General features: G+C 45.2%; 1 protein-coding gene across 1 annotated transcript in view; it reads left to right on the top strand.

The window, feature by feature from the left end:
* The first annotated feature begins 7,282 nt into the window (after window positions 1-7,282).
* The window catches only part of Smo (smoothened, frizzled class receptor), a 43,038-nt gene continuing 36,889 nt past the window's right edge, over window positions 7,283-13,431 (top strand). Inside the window, exon 1 of the mRNA XM_013019944.1 lies at window positions 7,283-7,931. Within this exon, the coding sequence (XP_012875398.1) occupies window positions 7,604-7,931 (328 nt within the window). The 5' untranslated portion in view covers window positions 7,283-7,603. The remainder of the gene's footprint in view (window positions 7,932-13,431) is intronic.

Below are 13,431 nucleotides of genomic sequence, written 5' to 3'. Positions count from 1 at the left end.
GCTTTTTTCTTTTTGCTTATGTGGTGCTGAGGAATCAAACCTAGGGCCTCATGCATGCAAGGCAAGTGCTCTACCACTGAGCCACCTTCCCAGCCCTTTTTTTTTTTTCTTTTTTTTTTTAGCCGTGGCACCACTTCTGGTTTTCTGTTGGTTAATTGAAGATAAGAGTCTCAGGAAGTTTCCTGCCCAGGATGGCTTTGAACCATGATTGTCAGATCTCAGCCTTCTGAGTAGCTATGATTATAGGTGTGAGCCACTAGCTCTAGTAGTTTTATTTTTTTTTAATTACAGAATTTTTTTAGATGGGTACCGGTATGAACGTTCACACCTATAGTCCTAGCTATTCAGGAGGCTGAAATCTGAAGATCTTGGTTAGAAGCCAGACTGGGCAGGTAAATCCATGAAACTCTTATCTCCAGTTAGCCACTAGAAAACCTGAAGTATAACTGTGGCTCAAAGTGGTAGAGTGCTAGACTTAGGCAGAAGAGCTCATGGACAGCCCCCAGGCCCTGAGTTCAAGCCCCATGATTAACAATAAATAAGCAAACAAACAAGCAAATAAATAATTAAAAAACCCTTTATATTTTTGAAAGAATTACAAACTCATAGTACAGTGAAGCCTCATGAACCTTCCTTAGTCTCCCCCAGTGTTAACTTGTACAGTTATAGTATAATATGAAAATGAAGAAATCTACACCACTTATTCAGATCTCACCAATTAAAGTAGTTATTTGCACAAACTACATAGCTCTATGTCATTTTTATCAAGTGTGTGGCTTTGTGTAATTGCCACTCCCATCAAGGCTTTCAACTGTTTAAGTGAATTATATTTTCTTTTTTTTTTCTTTTTCCATTTTTTTGGGGGCTCCGATCATGGGGCCTGAACTCTGGGCCTGGGCGCTGTCCCTCAGCTCTTCAGCTCCAGGCTAGCGCTCTACCACTTGAGCCATAGAGCCACTTCCGGCTATTTTTTTTCTGCTTCTGTGGTGCTGATGAATGGAACCCAGGGCCTCATGCATGCAAGGCAAGCGCTCTACCACTGAGCCACCTTCCCAGCCCCGTGAATTATATTTTCACAAAATTGTAAACCCTGATGTGCCCCACCCAAAAAAAATTAGGGGACTGGGGCTGTAGCTCAGTGATAGAGCGCATACCTTTATAAAGGCCTAAATGTGACCAGCACCAAAACAAAACAAAACAGAACAAAGCTCAGCCACAAACAACAGTGGTGTTTGGCCACATCCATCCCTCCCTAACAAACCCATATCCATCCCTCCCTAACAAACCCCTGGCAACCAGGAGTGAGTTCTTCTTTTCTATAATTATGTTATTTCACAAATGTTACAGAAAGGGAATCTGCAATAGGTATCTTTTGAGACTGACTTTTTTTCACCCTAATTCCTTTGCAATCCATCCAAGTTATTATGTGTATCGAATATGCTCTTTCTTTGTTTTAATTTCTCAGTACTACTCTACCATATGGATAAACCATAGTTCCTTTTACCACTCACCCATTGAAGGACTTTTGATTAGTTTCTAATTTGGGGCTATTACAAATAAAACTGCTATGAACATTTATATAATAATTTCCTGTGTGGCCGGGCGCTGGTGGCTCACACCTGTAATCCTAGCTACTCAGGAGGCTGAGATCTGAGGATCGTGGTTCAAAGCCAGCCCGGGCAGGAAAGACTGTGAGACTCCTATCTCCAATAAACCACCAGAAAACCGGAAGTGGCGCTGTAGCTCAAGTGGTAGAGCGCTCGCCTTGAGCTGAAGAGCTGAGGGACAGCCGCCCAGGCCCAGAGTTCAGGCACCATGACTGGCAAAAAGAAAAAAAGAAAAGGACCAAGGTTTTTGGCCTGTGAAGTTAATGAACAATGGTGCCATTTAAGAGGGGGAAAATTGTAGTGTATTTTATTTAATTTTATAGCTATCAAGGTTTGAACTCAGGGCCCCTCTTGCTAGGCATATATTCAGCCATACCTCCAGCTCCTAAAATTTCTTAATTTTACCTAGTTGTTTCTTTTATTGCCTATACTTTTGGTACAGGCATAGCAATGAGATTATTGCCAAACCCAATGCCATGTAGAGTTTGTAAGGTTTTTTAGCTCTTAAACGTGTATTTTTTTAAATTTAATTTAATTTTTTTGTGAACATACTGTACAGAGGGGTTACAATTACATGGGCAGGATAATGCATACATTTCTTACCAAGCATTGCAGCCTCCTCCTTTGTTTACCCTTCACATCCCTTCCCTACCTCGCCCCTTAAATGTGTATTTTTTTAAAGGATGAAAGTTTCATTTTGGCCCATGGTTTTAGATTCCATAGTCAATTGGCCCCATTGCTGTGGACTTGGGTTGAGGTATTGGGTTGGTGGAGAGGGTATGGCAGAACAAAGTTACCTCATGGCTGCCAGGAATCATAGACAGAACAAGAAGGACACTAGGGAGAATATACACTTTCCAAAAGCCCATCTCAACAACCTACTGTCTCTAATTAGGGCCCACCTCTCATAGTTCCTATTATCTCCCTGTAGTCCATTCTATAATTCTATCAAGGGATGAATCCATTGATTGGGCCAGAGCCTTCATGATCTAAATTTCTCTCAATGATTGGATCTGCCATGTGGGCAGATCCTTTTGAAATGAACCTTTTGAGAGCACTATATCTAAAACTTACCAAAAGCTCTCATGACCAAACTAATCCATTCATGACAGATGACTTTTAGGATTCCCAAATATATATTAAGGGCCCTACTACTTCAGTACCATTTCATTGTGGAAACATTGTAGAAGCATGCGTCAACATGAGCTTTGGCAGGGACAAACCACATTTAAATCATAGTATTATACAAAGTAAGGGTCCACTTTCATTGTGTGTGTGTGTGTGTGTGTGTGTGTGTGTGTGTGTGTGTGTGTGTGTGTGTGCAGAGCCTGAGTGCTATCCTTGAGCTTTTTTGCTCCAGGTTAGTACTCTACTATTTGCTCTACTTCCAGCTTTTTCCATAGTTTGTTGGAAATAAGAGTCTCAAGGACTTTCCTGACCAAGCTGGTTTTGAGCTGCGATCCTCAGATCTTGGCCTCCTGAGTAGCTAGGATTATAAAAGTGTGAACACCAAGCTCACTTTCATTCTTTTGCATGTGAGTAATCAAATTTTCCAGCACTATTTGTTGAAAAGACCATTAAATGGTATTGTCTCTTGGGTCAAAAACCAACTGGCGGTGTTACTTCTAGGCTTCTGTTCTATTCTATTGGCTTACATTTCTGCTCTAATGCTAGTTGTGTAGTCTTTTAGGTATGTATATTTTGAGTATATTATGAAGTTCAGAAGAGTGAGCCCACCAATTTTATTCTTTCTCAAGATTGTTTTGGCTACTCAGAGCTCCCTTGTAACCCATAAGAAATTTGAAGATTAGCTTTTCCATTTTTGTCAGAAGCTATTGGAACTTTGTTAAGGTTTGTGTTGAATCTGTAATTAAACTTGTGCAGTATTGTCATCCTAACAATGTTGGGTCTTCCCGTCTTTGAATGTAGGAGCACTGGAGCACTGCAACAATTATGCTCCAGATTCTGGCCAGTGTGACAGCTGGGCCAAGGTCTCCAAGGCTCAGCTGAGCTCAGGCACCAAGGTCTCAAGGATACTCATGACACTGTCATGTCAATCTTCTGTGAGTGGTAAGATCTCTCTGGGCCAGTACACTAATATTAAGATAGTCAATAGTGAATGTGAGACTTCAGAATGCCAAAAATATTTGGTGAGAATGACTCAGAAATCAAGAAGCTACTTGTTGCAAATCAAGTATTGCAAGGCCTCCTCAACCAGGACAGCTTCTCATGGCCCCAACAAAAGAACTGTGTTAGGACATGTAGATAGGGTTAAGATTCCTAAGAGAGTGTTCGTGTGTGTATGTGTGTGTGTGTGTGTGTGTGTGTGTGTGTTTGTGTGCACGCGCGCTCATGTGTGCTTTACCTAGCGCAGGAGTGAAATACTTTGCAACCTGCCAGCAAGCTTGAAACAAAAGAGTGTGTGCAGCACACTGAAGATCCTCTAACAGACTGGCATTCTTGGTGCATCTGCAGGAGAGGATGGTCTAGCTTTGAGCAGGATCCCAAGCGTCATTCAGGGGTCACCAGGAATTTCTGTTTCCTCCGTCCTCACAGCTCTCCTTTCAAATCTACTGTCTGACAAGATTGTAGAACTTTTTCCTACTTCTGTATCAAGGGAAGAGCACATTGGTGATGTGTATCTGCCACCGGCAAGAACATGGCCCCTAGTAGCTATGACAGTACTATGAGCATTTTTCTTGCAGTTTTGCCTTCTTCTGCCTCTTCCTAGGCCAGAGGTATTCCCAAAAAAGGAATAATATGGTTTCTCACCTCCTGACACTCCCCCTCCCCCCCACACACACAAGAAAAGAACACTCTGGCCTGAAAACATATCTTAGAATCATCTAAGATTCCCTCTTCTGCCCAAGCACATGTGTTGCTCCCTCCTTAATACACAGAACATTGAGTACACCATGAGAAAAGGCCACAGGACTTCAAAACTGCCACAGTAACTACCAAGAAAAGAAATAAGTAGAGAAAGTTCACAAAATAAAGTGTGAGTGTGATGTCAGGCTCCAAGGCAACTTCCCCTGTGGCTCAGATGTGGACATGTTTTAACAGCCAATTCACTTCTATCATGGCAAAAAAAAAAAAAAAAAGCAACCTAGATCATTATACTTTAAATGGTTTTTCCACTGGGAATATTATGCCCTAGTGACAGTCTATTTCTACTCCTTCCATAAATCACCGGTGACTTCGCTCCATACTGTCCCTTTCCTCCAGGCTTTTGCCCTTCATACCATGCTCAGGTCACCTTATGGTTATGAATGACTAATAGCACTCCGATAATAAAAATTACTCTCTTATTGGCAACAGAATTAAACTTTTGAATCTCTGTATGTCATTTGAGGCTTCCTGCCAGTCACTTTCTGCTCTTTTTTTTTTTTTTTTTTTTGGTCCGGTCATGGGGCCTGAACTCTGGGCCTGGGCGCTGACCCTCAGCACTTCAGCTGAAGGCTAGCGCTCTACCAGTTGAGCCACAGAGCCACTTCCGGCTTTTTTTTCTTTTTCCTTATGTGGTGCTGGGGAATTGAACCCAGGGCCTCATGCATGCAATGCAAGCACTCTACCACTGAGCCACCTTCCCAGCCCCTGCCAGTCACTTTCTATTCATAACCCTTACTATGTCCTGACAGCCAGGCAGGACATGCCCTGAGCTGTGGTCATAGTTTCCTCCATATGAAATACTAATGTCGAATCCTCTGCTTTTCTGGCTCCTCCTATTCACACTTCAATCCTGGGTTCAAATTCCACTTCCTCTACTTCTGCCCACACTGATGTCTCTACTGTAAGTTCCTATCACATTCACTTTGGCAACTAATCAGGTGATTAAGATGTATATCCAGCTGGGCACTAGTGACTCACGCTTGTAATCCTAGCTACTCAGAAGGCTGAGATCTGAGGATGGAAGTTCAAAGCCAACCCTGGGCAAGAAAGTCCATGAGACTCTTATCTCCAATTAGCCACCAGAAAACTGGAAGTGGTGCTGTGGCTCAAGTGGTAGAGTGCTAGCCTTGAGCAGAAGAGCTGAGGGACAGCACCCAGACCCAGAGTATAAGACCCATAAACAACAACAACAACAAAAAGATGTATATCCAATTGAACTGTGTAGATACAGAGAATAAAATTAACTTCCTTCCCTGAAGAAAATTTTTCTGTTTTGCCATGATATTATATATGTTTCCTGAGGGCAAGCCTTGTTTCCACAATATTCTAATACTGAATACCAATATTCTAATATCTCGTGTGTGTGATTCAATTCACTAGGCTTCAGGTTCCTGTTTGGGAATTTCACTGGCTTAGCAATGGGACACAGAAGGTATATACTATGAGAAATGCTCATAGTACTGTCCACAACAAACCACATTCCCATTCATTCTTCAAGGATGTTACTAGGCTGCTGTGTACAATCCCAGGATTTCAGAATGAATAAATTGAATTCTCCTCTGCTGATCTCCCAGTTTTCTACCTGTGGGGTTAAGGTACCAATTAAGGATGGTAGCTGAAATGTAATAGCTAATTTGTTCTTAAATGATCAAAGGTAACAGAAATCATCTATTTTACCTAGTCTATGAGCTAGTCTCCCAGAGAAGAAATAAAAGTTACCCTAGTGAACTGCCCATCAGTAACAGAAAAAATGGTCTAACCCTGGCTAGACCCTTAGTTATGGGTGCTAACTGACTCAAGGTGAAATTTGAGGCATGCAAAGGACTGAGAAAGGGAAAAGTAGATTGTGAAAGGGAACTGCAGAAACTTCCTCTGGCAGCCAGAGCCATCAAAGAAGAACTGGATTCTTTTGTACACAACTAAAGACATGCCAAGCTAGTGGGTGTAAATCACAGACTTCACACACTCCTAGCAATAAAACAATACAAGTTTAAGGTTGGCATGTTGGGTTTCAGACACCTGCTTTCTCAGGTAACAGCTGGGACACCTGCTCTCTCAGGTAACCACAGCTGGGACACCTGCTCTGATATTCGTCCTCTCTCACACAGATCCAGAGCTGGATTTGTAGAAATGGGAACTACAATCTCTGGTTCCTCTCCATGGGGATCTGGGCTAAATTGAAAGGTTTACCAAAAGCAGCGCTGAGCAACTGGGCAAGGAGGGGCAGAGGAATTTCTCATGGACTCTGGGCCTGGGCATGCCTTGTCTCTCCCATCCTAACAGGAGAAATGTCCTGCAAATGACAAAGTCAAACCAGCCTCAGACAGATGAAGTTATAGCTAAAGTCTCTCATAGCAGCTCTGCGCCACGACTTCCACCCATCTCTTTCACCGTGGCGCTGGGCGGTGGCAGGGTGTGTTTGTGTGTGGGGGTGGGGGGCCAAATCTCCCCAACTTTCTTTGGCTCCTCCAGGCTCAAGCTCACGCCCCTCCTCTCTAGCTTCTCCTCCCCTCTTTCTCTCCCTCGCCCAGTCCCTCCCCCAGCCTTGGTGAGGGGGGCCGGGCTTGGCTCCGCCTGGCCCCGTGCATTCCTGAGAGCCAGGCCAGCTAGAGCAACAAAGGAGCGGGGTAGTCGGCGGGGAGAGCTAGGGGGCTGCAGCGCGCTTGGCGGCGGCGGTGGCTGGGCCGCGGGCTGGCCTGGGGGCGGAGTCGGGGTCCCAGTTCTGCACCCCGAGCAGGCGCGAGGCCTCCGTCGCGGGGCTGGAAGTTAGCTTTAGTGATAGAAGAGGGAATGGAGCTAAGGATTGGGGGCCTAGGGGGCTCCCAGGGCTGAAGACAACTTTCGATTGCCAGGAGAAGGAGTAGGGAGTTGTGCAACCTGGCTCGGGCCTCCGCTGCCCAACATGGGCCCCGGGTTCCAAACTTTGCGAAGTTGGGCGCTAAGGGGCCGGGGCGCGCGGAGCGTCCGGGGGAAGCCGGCCCCGGACTCGTGGGGTACTCAGGTCGCCTGAGTCGCCTCCGTGGCCCCCAGGGTTGTGCGTGTGGCCCGGGGGCTCCGGGGAGCGGGCAGGGGCGCCCGGGGCTTCTGCTGAGTTGGCGAGTTTGGCCATGGCCGCTGCCCGCCCAGCGCGGAGGCCGGAGCTGCAGCTCCTGGGGCTGCTGCTGCTGCTGCTGGGGGGCCTGGGTCGGGGGGCGGCCCTGAGCGGGAACAGGACCGGGCCTGAGTCGCGGATCGGTGGCGGGAACGCGAAGAGGAGCGCGGCGGTAACCGGCCCTCCATCCCTGCTGAGCCACTGCGGCCGGGCCGCCCCCTGCGAGCCACTGCGCTCCAACGTGTGCCTAGGCTCGGCGCTGCCCTACGGGGCCACCTCCACGCTGCTGGCCGGGGACTCGGACTCGCAGGAAGAGGCGCACGGCAAACTCGTGCTCTGGTCGGGTAAGCGCGTAAAACCTGGGTCTGAGATGGGGCGCTGAGATGGTGGGATGGAGATTTTGTTGGAAAGAAAAGGCTGAGGCCTGAACATCGGAGCGGGGGAGCTCCCCCCCCCCAACCCCCGCTCGGGGCAATTGGAGGAGCAATCTAGAACTTTGGTACTGGAGGGGACTCTCACGATGGGGAAGGGAGGACAAGGAAACTGAGGAAGGCTCTTAGTCACAAAGGGCCTAGACAGGGTGGGTGAGTAAAGAATGGATAGGAGAAATAAGAGGCCAAGAGAAGGGGACTCAGCCACTTTTTTTGGCAGAGAGGTTGCACCTTCTACAATCAGAGACCTCTGAATTCAAGGCCATGCTTAGACCTTGGGGAAATTGAAGTTGGGGAGAGGGGAAAAAAAAAGCAGGGGTGGGGGGATAAGGGTAGGTTGGATTTAAGTATTTGGAGATCGAAGGTAGTGGCAAGTTTGAGAAATCTGTAAAGGAAAAGAAACCCCCTTATGATGAATTATTAAAAGAAATTACCTGGAAATCTTGATTTAGAAGCTAAGTCTAGACAGAGAACCGTGAGTTCAGTCTTGCATTCACAAATTTCAGTTTCCTTGTCCGAAAAATGGGAACTCTCATCCTTACCGGGGTTCAGGAACAGAGCTGATTCTCATGGTTGTGTGTCTGGGGAACATTCAAGTGTGGGCTATTGAGGGTCAGTGGGTACTTCCACCATACTTGGAAGTCCTTTCCTTGGTGTAGAATAGTGGCAGAGGCAGGAAACTGTAGGCTGAACCCAAGCTGGTAATTCCTTAGCAATGTGGTAGAGTAGATTATCTCCCCATCTGTCAAGCTTTTGGACTAGAGGACTTGAAGGGAGCTGGGGAAGAGAACTGAGTTGCTATTGCTATGCCCAGCTAGTGTGATTTAAATATTTCATTGATTGAAAGGGAGAAGAGCTCTGAGAGCCACCTCCTTTTCACAGGCCTAAGCTATCTCTTGTCTTAGCTTCTCTTGGAACTAGTGAGGATTCTAACAGCTGCTTGTCATTGTTAACTGGGCGACCAGAGTGCTCAGCTTTTGCTGAATGTTGATTGGACAAGGCCATAGGTTGGAGGAGAAACTTGGAGGATGGTAACTATGTAGTGGAGCTTCATCCCATGTGGAGACCAAGCTCCAAAGCCAATAGGCTAGGCAGAACCCATGGGCACCAAAAATAGTTTTGAAAAACTCGTAAATCCTGCCATATAAGATCTGCAGGATTTTTCACACTTTATGATAGTATCTTTGCATAAATGTGTGACAGTAATGTATGACATAGATGAATGAGTATACATTAGAAATACAATTGTTGTCTTTAAAGTTGCACACCTGCGAAAGATTGAAAGAATGAAAATAAAACATGGGAAGGCAGATTTAGCAAGTTTTCTCTGAAATAAGACTTGAATTTAGGAACCAGCTATATGGAAAAATCTGAATCTCTCAGCACTAGAACTCATCCAGTTCTGCATTGCTGACATGATGAGAGGGTATTTATTTTGAGGAGTCCCAGGTTGAGTTCCCCTAAGTGACATGTTTTTGTGATGCTGCCCTCTGTAGCCACCATCAGATGAAGAGGAAGGGGGTGGACCTGTTTCCAGCCCACACTCCTGAGAGCAGCTGCTGGATTGGCATAAGTGGTTTTGGCAAACACATGCACGAGTTAGAACCAAATGAAAAGCCAAGGTGTGGTGATGAACACCTGTGATCTCAGCTACTCAGGAGGTAGAGACAAGAGACTCTTGAGACAGAGGCCAGCCCCAGCAAAAATAGCAAGATCTTGTCTCAAAAACAAAATATAAACAAAAGGGCTTGGCATGTAACTCAAGTGGTAGAGTGCTTGCCTAGCATGTTCATGGTTCTGGGTTCAATTCCTAGTACTGCAGAAAGAACAACCAAAAAAAAAGAACCATCTGCTGCTTATACGGGTTTAAGCCTCACCAGCTGTCAGAACAAGGTCCTGTGGAGGTGTATCACTGAGTCCAGGGTTGCTAAGTCATTCTGAGCTCTTCTCTGCTGCTGTCCACTGTCCCTTACCCAGTCTTATTCCCCTGTGTGTTTGGTACACTCTGTTCAGTGTTCTGCTTGGTGTTTTGTAAAGCAGGGCCAGAAGCAAGGGTTGGCACTTCCTAGATGAATAAATAGGTGTAGAACCTGAGCCACATACAAGAATCACAGGCTATCCTTTACTTGGGAGCCCCAGCTAGTGTCTTGTCCTGTTCTGAGTTAGTGATCCTGATTTGTTGTTCAGTGTGGTCAGTGTCAGCTAGCTCTTGTGGGTGTTTTGGAGGGTAAAGGATGAAGATTTAAGTTATGTTCATCTGTAAACTTTTTTTGGGGGGGGATCATGGGGCTTGAACTCTGGGCCTGGGCACTGTCCCTGAGCTCTTCAGCTCAAGGTGAGCGTTCTACCACTTGAGCCACAATGCCACTTCCAGTTTTCTGGTGGTGTATTGGAGATACACGAACCCTGCCTGGGCTGGCTTTGAACCACGATCCTCAGTTCTCAGCCTCTTGAGTAGCTAGGATTGCAGACATGAGCCACTGGTGCCCTACCATCTGTAAACTTTTGAGGGTAGAAACTTGGTCTTCATTTTTTTTTTCCTTCCTGAGCTCAGAGTGCTGAGTGTACAGCCATCCAATCACTTATTCAGCTTCGAATTGAGTGCTAGCTATCTTCCGCATGTTGGGACTGGTTCTGAAGTTGTACATACAGGCATGATCCCTCTGCCACCAAGCGGAGGATGGATAATTAAGCAGGCATTAGTGGTATCTATGAAAACTACTGTGACATTGTAGGTGTTGAAGGACCCCAGAGGGTTTTGAGGAACAAGGGAGGATTCCCGGAAGAACTGACATTTAACCTGGGACTTGAGAGAGAAGTAATCAAATTACCAAAAGAGGGCTGGGTAGGGAGGAATAAAAAGGGGAAACAGCACATACAAGGGTTTAGAGGTAAGAGGGCGTGGTGCTTAAAGTATAATAATTGCAGTGGGACTGGATCAAAGCATATGAGGGGTAGAATTGTAGGAGATAAAGGTTGAGAATTAGAAAGTAAAAGGATTCATACCTCATATTAAGTTTGGATGCTATCAGAAAGGATCCATTGAAGGCTTTTAAGCACGAAGAGATGTAATCATACTTTCATCATAGAACAATCTCTTCAAATGCTATATGATGAAGTTAGTAATATAGGGCCATGACTAGAGCTCACTCAATCCATCAGAATGTGGCTGGAAGATGATGGCGTCAGGATTGGAGTAACAACGTAGAGGGTTGCATGAATTCCAGAGTATCAGAAAGATTATTGGATAGAACATAGATGATCAAGACAACCTAGATTTTTCAGACATTCCTTCCTATTAGGATAAGAATGGTGATGAAGAGGTGGGTTTAAGAAGAAAGCATGGGCTGGGTGCCAGTGGCTCATCTGTAATCCTAACTTCTCAGGAGGCTGAGATCTGAAGATTGCAGTTCAGTGCTAGCCCAGGCAGGAAAGTCTGTGAGACTCTTATTTTCCATTAACCACCAAAAAGCCAAAAGTGGAGATGTGGCTCAAGTGGTAGAGCACTCGCCTTGAGCTGAAGTGCTCAAGGACAGCACCCAGGCCCAGAGTTCAAACCCCATGATGGACAAGTAATAGAGCACCAGCCTTGGCCAGAAAGCTAAGAGACAGGGCTCAGGCCTTGAGTTCAAACCCCAGTTTGGGCCAAAAAAGAACAGGCTGGGTACCAGTGACTCACGCCTGTAATCTTAGCTACTCAGGAGGCCGAGATCTGAGGATCGAGGTTCAAAGCCAGACCAGGCAGGAAAGTCTGTGAGACTCTTATCTCCAATTAACTACCAGAGAACCGAAAGTGGTGCTGTGGCTCAAGTGGTAGAGCTGTAGCCTTGAGCTGAAGAGCTCAGGGCCAGCACCCACGATGGACAGAGAGGGGGGGGTGAGGGCAAGGACAAAGAGGAAGCATAGATTCAATCTTAGCTGTGTGAACTACAGATGCTCATTGCTCATTGGATACCTACGTGGAGATTTCTAGAACATCTAAAACTAGGATGTGCCATAGAGAGGTGGTTACTGTGTGCTTCCTTGGCCCAGATTGCTGAGATTTGGAAGGATGCCATAAGGGAAGTTTACAGCTCAGCTGGTCCAATTTCTAGGTCTCTCTACAACCCAGATCTCTTGTTTTTCATCTCTGTGGACTTGGGCTTCTTTAGTTACTTAGCATCTCTCCCCATTCCAGCTGGAAATGTCTCCTCCCAGGCATTCCAAGTCGACCAGACAAACATAATATCCAAGGCCATGGTCTGCTGTTTGCCAAATCTGGTTTAATAAATGGGAAAAGAAAGCAAGGAAGAGAGGCCTGAAGCTGGTGAGGGAATAGGTCCCTGAGCGGCAGCACGTAGGCTTCTGACTGCTGCTCTGCTGTGTGCACATGGGTGTGTGGCTCTGTCACTCATCCGGGGCCCAGCCAGGCCCAAAGAGCTGGAAGAGCTGGAAGGAATTTCTTATTTGCTTCTCAGACCTCAAATTGAGAGGTGAGATGAGGAATGTTGTTGGTGAAAGTGAGTAGTATTTAGGAATGATCAGAAAGAATTTCCTTAAAGCTGTTTCCAAATCTGGCTAATGATTAGAATATATATGGAGTATATGTGTGTGTAATATATACATCTATGTATCTATATATCTGTATTTTATATATATACTTTTAGACTTTAACATATATGAAATATATATCTATATGTTATATATTTCCATATATGTGGAACTTCTATACATATGATAGCTATAGACATAAAGGTACATAGGTAAGCTATATATAGATAGATGTATAGATATGTATACTATATATAGATGTATATTTATATATACATATATATATATACTATATCTATATGGAAAATATATAGAGAAGAAAACACTCATAGGTCCAAGCTTTCAATGTTTACTTTCCATTTCCAACCTTTTCATTGCAAAGTGTACTAGGTATATAGAAAATGCATAAAACACAAAGATACTGGGTAAAAGCGCCATCTGGGTCAAGAGCTTGGCTGTCATTCCCTTTCCCCCTCCTCTGGAGGTAGCCATGCACCTGCTGTTTGGGGGTAATCCTTTCCCTTTTTTCCCCCCATCTAGTTTTGCCACCTAATTTTGGAATTTGTATATATTAGTTTTGCATATGCTTGAACTTCTGAGGTATGGAATCATGTTATATGTATTCTTTTATGTTTTACTTTTTTTTTTTTTTTGGCAATGCTGAAAATCAATCCTGAGTCTCATGTGTACTAGGCAAGTTCTCTAGCACTGCGTTCTGCCACTAAGTCCTATGTCTTGTTTCTTTTACTCTACTGTATTTGTTAAGATTCATCAATATTATTGTAAACCTTTTTTTTTTTTTGGGTCCGGTCGTGGGGCCTGAACTCTGGGCCTGGGCGCTGTCCCTCAGCTCTTCAGCTCAAGGCTAGCACTCTACCACTTG

This window comes from Dipodomys ordii, unplaced genomic scaffold (genome assembly GCF_000151885.1).
Source record: "Dipodomys ordii isolate 6190 unplaced genomic scaffold, Dord_2.0 Scaffold48, whole genome shotgun sequence".
NCBI classification, from domain to species: domain Eukaryota; kingdom Metazoa; phylum Chordata; class Mammalia; order Rodentia; family Heteromyidae; genus Dipodomys; species Dipodomys ordii.
The sequence above is the reverse complement of the archived record's forward strand: the minus strand, read 5'-3'. Positions and strand labels throughout refer to the sequence as shown.